The following is a 14766-nucleotide window of genomic DNA, read 5'->3' as shown; positions in this document are numbered from 1 at the left end:
AGCTTCCCTCCATCCGTGGCCACACCCCCAGCCATTTTGTACCATTATATAAATATATATATATAAATATAAATATATAAATACAATATGTGAAGACATCTTCGTTTTTATTTTGAGACAATTTTTAGGCTTGTTCGGGGCTCTCTGTGCTGCCTGTACTGTATTGACCTGTTTTATAGGTGCCTTTTTATTAAAAAGACAAAATTAAACATCTAGTTTCTTGCTTTCTTCTTTCATGTCTGGCGCCTCCACTGCCCAGCTTACTACTGGAGGCTGGGAGGAACAGGGGACGCCAGGGTTCTCCAGTGTTCCACGGTGAAGACAAGAGTCCCCTGGGTCATAGATCTAAAATTCCCTGCAGAGAGGCTTCTTAAGGACCTCCGCTGACGGGCTTGAGTGGGCCTGAGCAACCAACACGTGCCGTCGGCAAGTGCAGGAGTCCCATTCTGATCAGACCAGAGGCCAGGGTGGCAGGCGAGGGGGCAGGGGCAGGACTGGCACAGAGCAGCTTCCTCCGGTTCCATTTGAGTAGTACCCTCTCGGGGCAGGGCTCAGCTCCCTGGAGCCTGGGGACTTCCTTGCCCAGGCCTGCTTGTCACACTGCCTAGCTCCTCGGCTCTCACTGAGGCCCAGAAAGATGGCCTGGCCTGCAGGCAGGGGGCTGGATGAGATGACCCCCAGGGACCCTTTAGATCTGTCTCTCTCCTCAGGAGGTCTCTCTCTCCACTGACTCTTGGCTAAGTGCCCCCCCCTGCTGTGGTTGGATTTTTCTCTGCGGCTCCAGGGGTTTCCCTGGCAGTGTAGTTTGCGGGGAGAGGGGTCGGGGGAACACATCTGTCTCCTTCCCCGTCAGCTCCCAGACCCACCAGGGCCCTGGACCGCACTGGGAGCTCTCTGCCCTGGGCAGAGAAGACAGCTGGCTTTGGTGAATACGTTTGCCTCCTTGGAGCGGAGGAAGGAGAATCTTTCCTTTCCTTGGTGGGGTGCCTCTCATCTGCCCTTACGTCTTCTCTAGGATGCTGGCTTGTCCCTGAGGGTGCCTGGAGTCTGCCCTGAGTCGGTAGGCCTCCCAGGGTCCAGTGATGTGGGGCTGGCCCAGCGCCGTTTTCAGCAGAGCCAGGCAGCCACGTGGACTGGGTCGGCCTGAGCTTTCCGCCTGGTCAGAACTCTGCAGGGCTGGTGACCTGAAAGAATGTCTGGGCTTCTTAGTCACTGAGACATGTCAAGGCCACACCCGCTCTGTTGCCAACTGACCTTTCTTTGGCTTTAACCTCCATCCAACCCCTGGTGCTCAGCTTCTAGTTTCTTTTGGCAGGTGAGGTGAGAGGAGATGCGGGTGGTTCTGGAGGTATGTGGTCCATAAGATGACAGACTATGTTCTGGAAGGGGAATGACTTTCCCTATCGGCAGGGGCAGAAGTAAAATTTGTTCCTCGAGCACTGGATGGTTTGGATGAGAGAAGGCAAGTGTGGTTCTCTCAGCCTGAGGGCACAGGTATCCTTGGCTCTGCCTTTGGGATGCTGTCCCCTCCCTGGACCCCAGCCTAGATGTGGGGCTGGGAGAAGAGCCGGCAAGGATGTCCTGGAAGGAGTGGTTGGTTCCTCCAGCTGCCCTGTATGAGGATACTGGCCAAGGCAAGCTCTTCGGATCCCAGCTCCTGCAATGCCAGCATCACTGCCTGCCCCAAGGAAAGCTGAAACAAAGGGGAGGGGGCTGGGACCTAGAAGGTGGTGAGGGACGTGGCATTCTCTGACTCCGAGAGGCTGCTCTTGCGCCAGCTGGGGAAGAACTGGCAGAGGGAGGCAGGGCCGGTGCAGCCCAGCTTGGTCAGGAGCCGTGACAGGTCACTGCGGAATTTCACACCAGCGAAGGTGTAGAGCATGGGGTTGAGGCAGCAGTGGGCCAGGCCCAGAAACTCGCTCATGGTGATGGCCACGGAGAGATAGCTGTCCAGCTCACAGCTGCTGCCCAGCATCTTCAGCCTCGCTAGGGTGTCCAGGAAGATAACGATTTGGTAGGGTGACCAGCAGAGAAAGAAGACACTTGTCACCAGGATGGCCACCCTGACAGCCTTCTGCCGCTGAGGGCGCCGCTGGGCCTGGCACAGCCTGTGCACCACCCCGACGTAGCACCAAGCCATCACCAGCATCGGCAGCAGGAATCCTCCGATGTGGTAGAGGAAGCGAGAGGTGAACCAGGCATTGGTTTCGGCTTGGTTCTCCTGGGAGAAGGTGCAGTGTGGCAGGGAGTCATTGTAATGGGGTTCACTGACCTTGGCGAAGAGGATCTCCGGCAAGGCAAAGAAGCAGCCGGCCAGCCAGATGGTCGCGCAGGTGATATGAATGGAGAGGAGGCGGCGGTGGCGGTAGGCGTGGACGGCGTGGACGATGGCCAGGTAGCGGTCCACGGCGATGCAGGCCAGAAGCAGGCTGCTGCAGTAGAAGTTGATCTTGTGCAGAGAAATCACGGTTTTGCAGAGGAAGTTGCCCAGGACCCAGCCCACGGAGCTCTCGGCCACGGCGAAGGGCAAGATGAAGACCAGGAGGAGGTCCGCCACCGCCAGGTGAAACAGGAAGGTCTCAGTGGAGCTGCGCGTCTGCCGGTGCCGCTCCAGGATCACCAGGACCAGAATGTTGCCCATCATACCGAGGAGGAAGATGAGGCCATAGGCCACAGGCATGAACACGGCCTTGAAGGAGGTCAGCAGAGGCCCCTCGACGGTGAGGCAGAGGTGGTTTTCCTTTATGGGGGTCTCTGTACTGTCATTGTAGCTCCCTAATTCCTTGTACTTCAAGGACAAGGAGACAGGAGAGCAGAAACTGAGAACCAGTCTTTCCTCTCGGAGAGGGATCCTGACTCCCTGGTAGAGTTATCCCGTTCCCCTCCCCCCCAACCCTGCAAGCTAACTGCTTTTGTCCCTGCGCCCCCAAGCCGCCCACAGGTCAAATCCCAGTTTCCCTTCATGTTCCTCCAACAAATCACTTTGCCTTTTCCAACTTCAGTTTTCGTCTGTAAAACAAAGACTAAAGGAAGGAAGGTGGCGTGGGAATATGAACTCTGGAGGGCTGTGCACCTGTGAGTCATTTCTCATCTCTGAGTCCTCAGGTGTGGAAGGCTGCAGGCTCGTGGGGCTGGGATCAGGACTTCCGTTTGGGGAGTGAATCTGGTTGGGATAAGGAGTTCCAGTTTTGCACAGGACGAGGGCACTAAAGCCTGCGTGTGTGCGTACTCAGTTCCTCAGTCGTATCCAACTCTTTGTGACCCCGTGGACTGTAGCCCATTAGGCTCCTCTGTCCATGGGATTTCCCAGGCAAGAATGCTGGAGTAGGCTGCCATTTCCTCCTCCAGGGGGTCTTCCCCACCCAGGGGTGGAACCTGCATCTCCTGTGGCTCCTGCATTGGCAGGTGGGTTCTTTACACTGAGCCACCTGGGAAGCCCTGCTAAAGCCCAGGATCCTGCTGAAGGGCTGGATGCTGATATGGGCTGTTGGCTTCCCCTCGCCTTGTCCCCTTCTTCCTGAGTGCCTTCCTTATAACTGAAATTGTTGTGAGAGCCTCTTGCTTTGTCTAACGTGCACCACAAGCTCAGGTATGTAATATCTCTGCTTCACCGATGTCTTGCTAGAGAGCAGGCCTGCTTGAACCCATGTTGATGTAACTTCCACCAATACGCGGCGCTGCCCGGGCTGCCCTGCCTGCTGCTCCCCGTCACTGCACACTCCTTGCTCTGCGCCCTTCCCACTTGAGAAGCAGAGGGCCCAGAGACAGAGGAGAGCGATAGGAGGAAGTAAGGGAGGCATGGGGGTGGCGGTGGGGTGTGGGGGTGGATACCTGCGGCAGGGGTGATGGTGGGGGGGGAGCTGGGGAGGTCTCAAAGTGAAGGGCATGTGCCCACTCCGTTTCCGGAAGCTCACTCCTCCCCCTCTCCCCCCACCTCTGCCAGCACTCAGGTTGTTTACTGAGCAAACCGCAAAGGAAGGCAGGGTGCCTGTTTTCATACCTTTCACTCACAGCTGTCCCCCTGCACCTGCTCCTCCTCACTTCCCAGCTCTGTTCTTCCCACCCTCCCCGCAACCAGACCCCCCTCCACGGCATTTCAAAACCACTTATAACCAACTTATGTGGGCTCAAAAAGTCACTTCTAGAAATGATGAACCCCTGGGAGGGAGAAGATGGGAGCAGGGACTTGGCACCCAGTCTCTGGGTGCCCTCCTTCCTGGAGAGTGAGGGTCCCCCCACAAGCGGGGGTGGCTGCACTGCTAACCAGGACCCCAACTGGGGGTCATCCTCTCGCTCTCAATGGTGGGAGGACCCATTCCCCAGCCTGGGTCTTTCTTCTGGTTCCTAGGGCAGGTGGTTCTGGAAGAAGGGGTTGGGAGGATACAGAAGTTTAGCAGCAGAGCCATAGGCTCGCCCCGACCTCAGCATCCTCTACCAAAGCTCTAGCCCTTCTTCACGCTCATGCTCAGGTCTACCGTCTCCCCACAGTCCCATTCCCACTAACTTCTCCACTCTTGTCCAGCTCCTACACAGAGGGCAGGATGACTTTTCCAACCCACGAACCTCATTACATCAGTGTCCTGCTTAAAATCTTTTCCTGTTCCCTGTTACCTCTAAGCAGTGATTTTCTTATCTTTTTCTTCCAGTTTCATACTTTAAAAGTTTATTGGAGTATAGTTGATTTAAAATGTGTTAGTCTTATTTAATAGCAAAACAAATTATAAGAAAAAGTCATGTTTGGAACCAAGTTCATCGATAGAAGTTTGGAAGACGCCAACCTCTGTGCATTCACAGAGCAGACTACAACGCAGTGCTCAAAACCAGATGAGGTTTATCTGTATGTTCTCTTAGGGAGAGATGTTTACCTTACATCACTCAATTTCAGAACTAATTGGAGGGCATCCCACAGAGGATGAGCCCGTGGCTGTCTTTGCAAGTTTTACCAGGGATGGAGTGGAGGGCAAGGAGAGAGTCTCCTTGAAACCAGGATACCCTTGTCTCATGTAGTGTTTCACATACTAGATTTTGTTTAAGAATATGCTTCTGCTTTCATTCAAAAGCCATAAGCTTGTAGTGCCAGTGTGCCAAGTCACTTTAGTCATGTCTGACTCTTTGTGACCCTCTGGACGGTAGCCTGCCAGGCTTCTCTGTCCCTGGGATTCTCCAGGCAAGAATACTGGAGTGGATTGCCGTGCCCTTCTCCAAGGGATCTTCTCGACCCAGGGATCGAACCTGTATTGGCAGCCGGGTACTTTACAGCTAGTGGCACGTGGGAAGTAGGGTGAGGTCTAAACTCCCCTACAGGACCTTTACATTGTTGCAAAATGTATATGTCCCTGACCTTTCAAACCTTATCTCTTCCTCTTCCTAGCTTTATTCCTCTCTTTCAGGTTCATCATCCTCCTGACTGCCTGCCCCCATCACTCCAACATAGTCCTGTCTCTAAAATTCTTCCTTTTGCTGAGGAGTCCTTTCTTGCAAAAGCTTACCTGTTCCTATGTTTTTCTCAATGCCCCACTCAATCCCATCTTCCTATGTCCTTCCTAACTCTTCTGTTTGGAATTATTGGGTTGGCTTAAAAGTTTGTTAAGGTTTTTCTGTACTATCTTATGGGAGAAGCTGAACAAACTTGTGGGCCATCCCAGTATATTCTGTCTTCTTTTGTCACAAGTGCCTTTATTACATCACTCAGGGCCGGGATGTCCATGGCCTCAGTACAGGGCGAGCTCCTGGAGGCAGGCCTTCTGTGTCCGCCTTACAAGGCCATGTATTCTGCACATGCCGGATAGGCTTCAGAGAGTAGTTTCGAAAGAAGACCAGGGACCCTCATATTCCAGGACTTCAAGGCAGTTCCTCTCTGCCCCAGCAAAGACTCAGACACTCCTCCTTACCCTTCTTCAGGTCTTGCCTCCTTCCAAAGTCCTTGACAGCCTCAAGCCTATCGAGTTCTCTATCCATACTGGGAGCTATTTCCAACATTGTCATTAAATACAACCCTTTGATTCAGCCTGGAATTCAGCAGGAGTTAAGGAGAAAGCAGTGAGATGAGCTGTCTTCACGCAGAACAAAGCAATGGAGACAGAAGCAGAGGTGCAGGGTTCGGCAGTCAGTGGGACTGGGCAGGACTCCATCTACCTCGCGGTGGGAGTCTGGCTGTCCCACCGCCCAGCGGAGGGCTTCAGTGCAGCTAGCCTACCTGGCCCAGGACCACTCAAGACCTGCTGGCTAAAGCATCTAGGTTGATGGGTTAAAATCAACATAGAGAGACGTGTCCCTTGGACCCTAGAGCCCCCATCTCCTGAACCAGGTTTAGAGAAGGATGGCTGGGGTGGGGGGTTGGAGGGGGCTTCCCAGGTGGCGCTAGGGGTAAAGAATCCACCTGCCAGTGCAGGAGACGTAAGAGACCTGGATTTGATCCCCTGGAGGAGGGCATGGCAACCCACTCCAGTATCCTTGCCTGGAGAATCCCATGGACAGAGGAGCCTGGTGGGCTTCAGCCCATGGGGTCACGCAGAGTCTGACTGAAGCGACTTAGCACGCACACATGGGGGTGGGGGAGTTAGAGGAGTTGGGGGACTGTCTCTCCCTTCTTGCCGAGAGGCAACCGCTCAGGCAGAGAGGAGAAGATGGAGGAAGCTAGTTTGAGGAGTACTGAGAGGCTGCGATACCGCTCAGCAGGAGGTGTCAAACAGACGGTTTTGGGGGCCCGGGAGTGGCACGTGTTAAACCATTTCCCACAGCCAGGGGATCCGGCACCCTCACCCTTCCCCAAATCATGGAGAGAGGTAATCGGACAAGGCTGACTCTAGCCCAGCAGGAAATCAGAAGTCGGGAATCCTGAAGGTCATGGGAACGAGGCACGGAAGGGCCCCTCAAGATTCACACCCAGAGGGAGTTCATTGTGGATGATATGGCCTCATTCTTTCCTATGACAAGTTTCAGGAACCCACAGCCCTCAGGCGCACACCCTCTGACAGCAGTGTGTACCCTGAATAGCCTCAGACATGTGCCAGGTGGGGCCATGACAGCAAGCGGCATGAGCAGGTACCCAGTGGAGAGCAGCCTAACAAAGGCTGGGGACCAGGCCTCAAAGGAGGCAAGAAGACACAGTGACGGGGACAACGCTGAGCAAAGAGCCAGGCATCTAGGTAGAAAATTCCTACGACCACTGGGGAGGGGCAGGACTGGGGGCTAGAACATTCTGTGTCCTGGTATTGAGGTGCCAGGAGAAGGGAGGATGGGACTGCAGTGCTTGGGGTTGCAGACTTGCCTGGTGGTCCAGTGGTTAAGCATCCACCTGCCAGTGCAGGGGACATGGGTTCAATCTCTGGTCCCGGAAGATCCCACAGGCTGCAGGGCAATTAAACCCGTGGGCCACAACTACTGAGCCCACGGGCCGCAACTACTGAGCCCACGGGCCGCAACTACTGAAGCTCAAGGGCACTGGAGCCCGTGCTCTGCAGTAAGAGAAGCCACAGCAATGAGAAGTCCTCACACCTCAACTATAGAGTAGCCCCCACTTACTGCAACTAGAGAAAGCCCAGGCAGCAGTGAAGACCCAGCACAATGAAAAATGAGTCAATACAAAAATTTTTTTTAAATGCTTGGGATTGCAAATGTTACTCTTCCTCCCCCGCTCCCTTCTTTCCTTCCTCTGGATCCCCTGTAGGACCCAGGCCTCTCCCTGGATAATTAAGGCCCCCAGGCCCCATCTGACTTCTTTACATAATGAGGCTACCTTGCTGCCCTGCCCTGGCCTGTGTGAAGCTCACAAACGTTTGCTGACGGGTCTCTGTGTCAGCAGGTGGGCAGGGGAGTGTCTCAGACCCTCCCCAGGGGTCTGCCCTGGATCCTTTCCTTGTTTTCACTCTCAGCCCTGTCCTGGGTGACACAGCTGGGGGACATTTTCAGATGATGCAGAGTTCTCTACAACCCAGAACTACAGGCCCAAACTGACCAGATAGAATTGATCAGGAAAAATGTAGAGACCGAGATGGGGTTTCAAACTTTAACTCTTCAGGGACAGATGAGGGAAGACGTGACTTAACTGTTTATGAGAAAAAAGACCCGAGAGTTTGTTGACAGCAAGCTTCAGATGAGTCAACAGAGTGACGTGGCTGCCAAGAGGGCTCTGTTACCTTATCTAGGTGAACAGAAACCTGTAGGTGGGCAGCTGCCACCAACCCAGTTCCTTTGGGCTGGACCAGGGTGACCAGTGGTTAAGGGGTCCAGAAATCCCCGCCCTGGGAGGAAGCTTCCAGGTTGTTGGCTGTGGCATCCAGGGAAGAGAAGACTTGAGTCAAAGAGCCGGCTCCTTCAAGGACTGTAAAGAGCCCCCGTGGCGAGAGGGTAGGGTGGACTTATTGTGTGAGGTTCTAGAGGGTAGATCAGGAGGAACGGGCTGAGGTTGGGGTCAAGGGTGTTTCAGTCAGAGGAGAAAGAAAATTCTAACAGGTTCTAGCTATCCAACAATGAGTTGGGGCACTTGGGAGGAAGAGGAATATTTGAGGCCAAGTGTGTGGAAGGCATTCCTGCCCTGGAAAGGAAGCTGGGCGCTGCTCCCAGATGCGCCTTGCTCACAGCTCCCAGACGCTCCACATCTCGGGCTGTCATGCCCTGCCCTGAGCTGGTTCTTAGCCTTATCTTCATTTGCTTGGGAGCCATTGCTTCTCCAGGTTGTCTGTCCTTCAGGGAGGGAATGGCTCAGCCTAACTTTGCTTCTCAGCCCCCAGGAAGGAGGCAGGGCTGCTGAGGGCTTGGCTCATCCAGGACCAAGCCCAGGGTTCCAGGGGCCTGAGTCATACAGACTGCAAGAGGCACGGGGAGCACACATAGGCTCCATCTCCTTTTATGTCCCTGGCTGGACATTCCCAATCCAGAGTCGGGAGCCGTGATCGGGGCCAGCCAGGGCATCTCTTATTCTGGCTTTCAGTGGCTTGAGGGATGCCGGGGGTGGCGGAGGGGGGTGTCTTGAGGAAGGAGGCTGGGCTGAGGGGCAAGGGTGGAGGTCTGCACCCCCTCTTCCTTTAGAGGGCCCACACTCCCTAAAGACCATCTGAGACTCTGGCTTGCCATTCGTCACATCTCCCCCCCCTTTCCCCACCCCCAGCCTTCAGGAGTGACCTGCCAGGCTACTCTTCCATCTCCACCCGAGGGTTTTGGCCATGAGGAACAAGACACTACTCTGGGTGTGGTTCTGGGTGGAGACTTTAAGCTACCCCTACCTCTGCACTGAGTCTCTAGGCTTCAGTGGGTTCCCCTTGGTACCACAAATCAATTACACTTTGGGGACAGAGCCACACTGCCCAAGGGACAGGTGGACATGTCACTTGGGTGTGTATGATACCACAGCCCGAATTAGTACTGACTGGAAACATTTTGTCCCATCCTCCTGAAAGAAGACTCATTCTTATGTCCTCGTTGTCAGGGCGAGTTCAGGGCCGTTTTTTCAGCCAGTCTGCCAGAGGAGTGGATCAGCCACAGTCTGTCATTGAAGGCGAGAATTCCTGATGGAGACTGTGGTCTGTGTGCCTGAGTTCACACCGACTCTTCCCCAGGCAGGCCCTGGGTCTCCCCCTTATTGGACTCTACCAATCACCCCCAGGTGGGGCCCCTTCCACTGGGGTTCCTCTGGGAATTTCTGATTGGTTTGGGAGGGGGGTGAGCCTCCCCTCCCCCAAGGTAAACCCCATAAACAGCCTGAGCTGGTTTTGGTTCCTCTTCTTGACACCTTCTTGATGAAATGGGACAGTGCGTGTGAACGGCCTTTGCATCCTTTGATGCTCTGATCACGCTGAAGTCATAGTTTGTGGGGGTCATCCCTGGGGAGGGGTCGGGGAATCCAGGCCCTGGGGCTGGGCCAGACTCCCCCTACTCTATGGCTGGTATGCAGGGTGGGGCTGGAGATGCAGCTTATGACCGGCCCCTGGAGGTGCCTCAGGTCCTAGTTCTGTCTAGAGGAGGCTCCATGCTTTCAGGTCCAGCTTCCTGTGGACAGAGGCTTTTCCTGGTCTGCCTAGATCTGCCTTCCCAGGAGGATGGGTCCCTGGTGTGCCCACCCCAGGGACCTGGCTACTTGTTTCTGGCACCTAGCCATCTAGATGTCTTCTGTTTGGATCCTCCATTCATGGCAATTAGCAATCCATCTCAAGAAAATGGACATTTAAAACAGCTGATAGATGTTTAAAATAGATGCAAGAAGAGGGAGGTAAGACAGGATGGCCAACACTTGGTTTATGGCCAAGAGACCCCCAGCAGAATAGCAGGAATCAGCACACACTTGGTGAGAAGCTGGTGCATGCAAGCCTCTTCTGCCGCCCTGCTGTCCCAGGGCCCCTGTGCGGGGAGACGCTGTGGGGGAGGCTGTCGAAACTGCTTGAGGTCCTGCTGTGAGGGGGTGGGGGTAGAGAGAGGGTCTGTGCTTCTGAGGAGACAACAGCCCTAAGAGAAAATATATAGGAGGTGAGCATAGGTGAGATGAAGCAGTAGGAGCTGGCTAAAGACGAGTCCAGGGCCTGGGCGGTCCTGGGATTCCTGGCTCCTGGCCTGACTCTGATGCGAATGGGGTGGTTCAGGCCCACTGGGTTCCCTGGCCTGAGACCACCCAATTGAGGTAAGACATGAAGTGAGTCATCAGTTTCTCTCCCTGGCCTGTGGGTTTTCTTTGGTATGTGGGACGTGCCCCACTGTCCCCCTGCCCCCTACTACCACCTGTCTCTAGTAGGTCACGCAGTGGAGTGAGGCGTGCTGTTAGGGGAACTCTTGAGGTTTCTCAGAAGCCAGAACCAGCCAGGTCTTGAGTTGGTTACTGTGATATCCAACTGGGTCAGGGCTCGTGGTCAGCTTGAAGCTGCAGGCAAAGGAAGATGCCCTGTAACCTAATCAGGGAAGGCCAGGGGCCAGGGCTGGGGGCCAGGGCGAGAGCACGTTGCCTTGTCAGGGCTGTGGGGTTTTAGCCTGATTGGACTCAGGGCCAGCATTATGGGCGTGCTACCAGGACAGTCACGCAGCACCCAGCGCTTAGAAGAGCCCCATGCTTGGCATGGTGCTCTGTTGTCGCTGTCTTGAAATTCTTAATAGGATCCCTACACATTTAGGTTGCATCAGGTCCCTTAATAGGAGACCTACATGTTCGGGTTGCATCGGGTCCCACAAATTAAGCAGCAGGTCTGATCAGACTGATGGTACTGACTCTGCTTTTATCTGGGGGTTAGGATCTGAGAAGCCAGACTTTGGGTAATTAGCCTTCCCCTCACCTCCCCATGTTCTACATATACTTCCAAGTCTTGGGGTCTAGGCGAGTGAGAGGCAGAACTTTCCAAGCAAGTGTGGGAACGTGGTTGATGGAGTATAGACTCCAGTCAGGGGAGCGAGAGGAGTCAGGGATCATCTCAGGGTGAGTTTAGGGCCAGGAGAGCTGGTGGGTAGAGGAAAAAGGGTTTGGACCTTTCATGATCCAGTCCAGACTGAGTGAGAAATTCTTCCCCTAGAAGTATCCTTGGCCATGGGGGAAAGGGAGAAAAGGCCACAAGGAAGTTTCCAAAAGATCCTTACAAACCATCCTCTACTGCCCTCACACAGGTGCCTCCAGTCTCTGGTTGAGTGATCCCCTACATACATCTATCGGGGACCCAGTGATGACCAAGCCAACTGGGTTCCTCTGCTTCACAGGACAGGCATGGTTGGGTGGCAGAGAGTGATGCTGGGGACTGTATTTTTCAGCCCACCCAAGAATACCTTGTTTCTAGAGAGCCCAGTCTTCTAAGGGAGACCACAACATATTCTAAGACATTTCTAGGATTAACACAAGATTCTTCCATGCACTTGATATTAGCTCAGCACCACCTGCCCCAGCCCACTGGGGTCTTCTCCCTTGCCAACCATCTCCTCGGTTTAAGCACATAATCCTTGTCTACAAGCTTCCAGTGAGTCATTTAGACTTCGTGGCTAGCCCATAAGCTATTTAAGGGCCAACACCAGGTTCTCAACTTCTCTCCCCAAGAGAGAGTGTCGTGCCCCAAAGACAGTCATATAGCAAGAGATGACTAAATATACACTGATCGGTCAGCTAGTAGTGCCAGCCTCTGGACATGAAGAAAAGCTCCAGTGTGCTTTCCCACGTACCCCTTATTCCAGCCCTAAGAGATGAGGAGAGGAGATCCTATTGAAGAGTTGAGAGGCAAAGTGACTTGTTCTAGGTCCCAGAACACATCAGGGAGGATGCAGGACCTAAACCCATCCTTCCAGTCCCCTCTAAATAAAGGATGTCTATGTAAGGCATCAGCTCTATTTATCTGCTACATCCATGGAATGAGAAATCAAACCTTAAAAGTCAGGGGCCAGGGAACCTGTCTAGAGCCTGCTGATCTGCTGTAGGAAGGGACTATCCTGTCTTCCCTTAGGCCCCGGGCCCAGGATATTTTGAATTCCTGGGCAAGCTGTCTGTACTTACCAGGTCCTCCAGGTTGTAGTTCATGAGGTCCATGTCCAGAGTGAGGGGGTAGTTCATGGTTGTAGCAGTATGTCAGCCGACTGGCCGCTGTCTGATTTTGAGAGCTTCTCCGCTCGGTGCCTATAGCGAGGTGGCGGCCGTCAGCTGCAAATTTAAACAAATGAACTGCGCGCTGTCTCCTGGGGCTGCGTAGGGCCCAAGGCCTGTCTCACAACTCATCACTTTTTTTTTTTTTTCCACTGGGTCTTTTCTGTTTTTTTGAAGAAAAAGGGAAAATCCCCACAGCATCAGTGCTAGTCAAGCATTTCAGCTTCTTTCCTGGCAATAGTTATCTCAGGTGGGGCTTATGACCGGTCTGAAGGCTGCCCCTCACTTCTCATCCCTGTATCTCCACCAGCCTCCCAACAGGGAGTTAGTTACGCCTTGTAATGAAAACCACCACACCGGTTGGTCGGGGGTGCTTCCTGGGAAACTCCACGTAGAAAGGGAACAGGAGGAGGCAAGCTCTTGCAGGCCCCCTCCTCCAAGCTGCCTCCCAGCCCTAATCTTTCTCACCACTATGGCAACCCAGCCTCCAGTGTGCCTGGGACCGAAAGTCCCTGGTCCTGGGAAACCCCTCAGTCCAAGGCAGACTAGGACACCCTATTTGCCATCATCCTTTTGTCCAGGCAGGGGCAAAACCCCTTCCCTTTCCAGCTCAGTTCAAAAGAGATAGGTTAGAAATTTTCAAAGGGAACAACACTAAAATATTACTGGCAGACAAAAATGAAATTACCCGAATCACCAAGCGCAAAAACAGCCACAGAAGAGTCATTTTCTTACTCAAAAATAATGATGTTCCAGCTATAAATGAACTTGGTTGGCACATAAATGATAACTGTCATAGACTTCCCAGCTAGAGTAGACGTGTACACAGGAGGACCCTGATGCTCGGAGAGGCAGAGTGACTTCCTTAGGACCTACAGGTAACCGATGGCAGAGCTACAACTTGAAGCCCAGGCTTCCTGACTCCATATTCAGTATTTTCTCTAATGCACCAGGCTCCTGCTCTTACAGGCTTGTCAGAACCCTTTTCCTTTCCTTCAACTCTGCCCTGAGTTGAAGGGCAGTTGAAGGGTTCTGTGGATCCCTACCTTTAAGAAGCTCCTTTGTAGACATGGATCAACTTCTCCTCCAAGGCTCACCTCTGTGCTTTTTCTTCCAGGAAAGGTCCACAATGATACAGAATCAGTGAGAACACACACAGAGGCACCTACACATGACGTGCTTTTTCTGGCCCCACCTCGTCCTCCCCTTCCAGCCAAATTGCCATTTGCTGGGATTCTGCTTGTTCTAGTGCCCTCCTTCTCTTTTTCTTCCATGTTCTTCTTCCCCTTTTCTGTCCCCCACACCATCCCCAACATATACATTTTTCTTGGAATTCAACAACCTGAGGAGTTTTCAGCCTCTCTATTTAATGTTGAGGTCTTTCTTTCCTCAATCTCCATTCAGTGCCTTCAGTAACAGCTTTTGAAAGAGGAAGAATTTCAGGACAAGGGGCCAGAGTTCCTCTTCTGCATTTCCGTTCCTGAAACCATTACAAGGAGGTTCCTCTGGTGTTCCTTGTGAACTCGTCATTCTTCCAGCCCCCCATCCCAATATCTCTATCCCTCCAGGCCATTGATATATTCCATTTAGCTTGTGCTACTCTAAGGAAGCTGATCAGAATCTCCCTGGTGGCTCAGTTGGTAAAGAATCTGCCTGCAGAGTGGGAGACCCATTTCAATCCCTGGGCCAGGGAAGATCCGCTGCAGAAGGAACTGGCAACCTACTCCAGTATTCTTGCTTGGAGAATCCCATGGTCACAGAAGACTGGTGGGCTACAGTCCATGGGGTTGCAAAGAGTCAGACACAACTGAGAGACTAACACACACACATGTAGAGAATCATGTAGGAATAGGAAGGGAATTTGGAAGCACCACCATTCCATTCTCATTCTCCCCTCCCCCACCCCCAGCAAATTCACGTTCCTGGTCACCCAGTATTAGTCAAACATCAACAAGGGTGAGAAGTTTGGTCCTTCCAAGAGATCATGTTTCAATACAGGATAACATAATCAATCTGTTCTTTGACCTCTGTGTGATTTCTGGTTAATGGTCTTGATACAATCTCACTAGGACAAAATACAGGAAGATAAGTTTCCTTGCGCCGTACTTACATAACTGCAATTAAAATGGCCTTTCTAGGGGGCTCCCATTCCCCTTGACAAAATGCCCAACAAATTTCATTTCAGTGGTTTTAGTCCATCATCTTGGGCTTCCCTGCTGGCTCAGCAC

At 53.1% G+C, this 14766-nt stretch overlaps 1 protein-coding gene across 1 annotated transcript; it reads right to left on the bottom strand.

The window, feature by feature from the left end:
- Positions 1-88: 88 nt before the first annotated feature.
- On the bottom strand, positions 89-14544 carry CXCR5 (C-X-C motif chemokine receptor 5). Its single transcript, XM_069555250.1, has 2 exons — positions 12452-14544; positions 89-2788 (listed from the first exon to the last, which is right to left on the bottom strand). Exons 1-2 carry the CDS (start codon positions 12506-12508, stop codon positions 1721-1723), a joined length of 1125 nt encoding a protein of 374 aa, XP_069411351.1. The 5' UTR covers positions 12509-14544; the 3' UTR covers positions 89-1720.
- Between the last annotated feature and the right edge of the window lie 222 nt (positions 14545-14766).

This window comes from Ovis canadensis, chromosome 15 (genome assembly GCF_042477335.2).
Source record: "Ovis canadensis isolate MfBH-ARS-UI-01 breed Bighorn chromosome 15, ARS-UI_OviCan_v2, whole genome shotgun sequence".
In the NCBI taxonomy this organism is placed as follows: domain Eukaryota; kingdom Metazoa; phylum Chordata; class Mammalia; order Artiodactyla; family Bovidae; genus Ovis; species Ovis canadensis.
The sequence above is the reverse complement of the archived record's forward strand: the minus strand, read 5'-3'. Positions and strand labels throughout refer to the sequence as shown.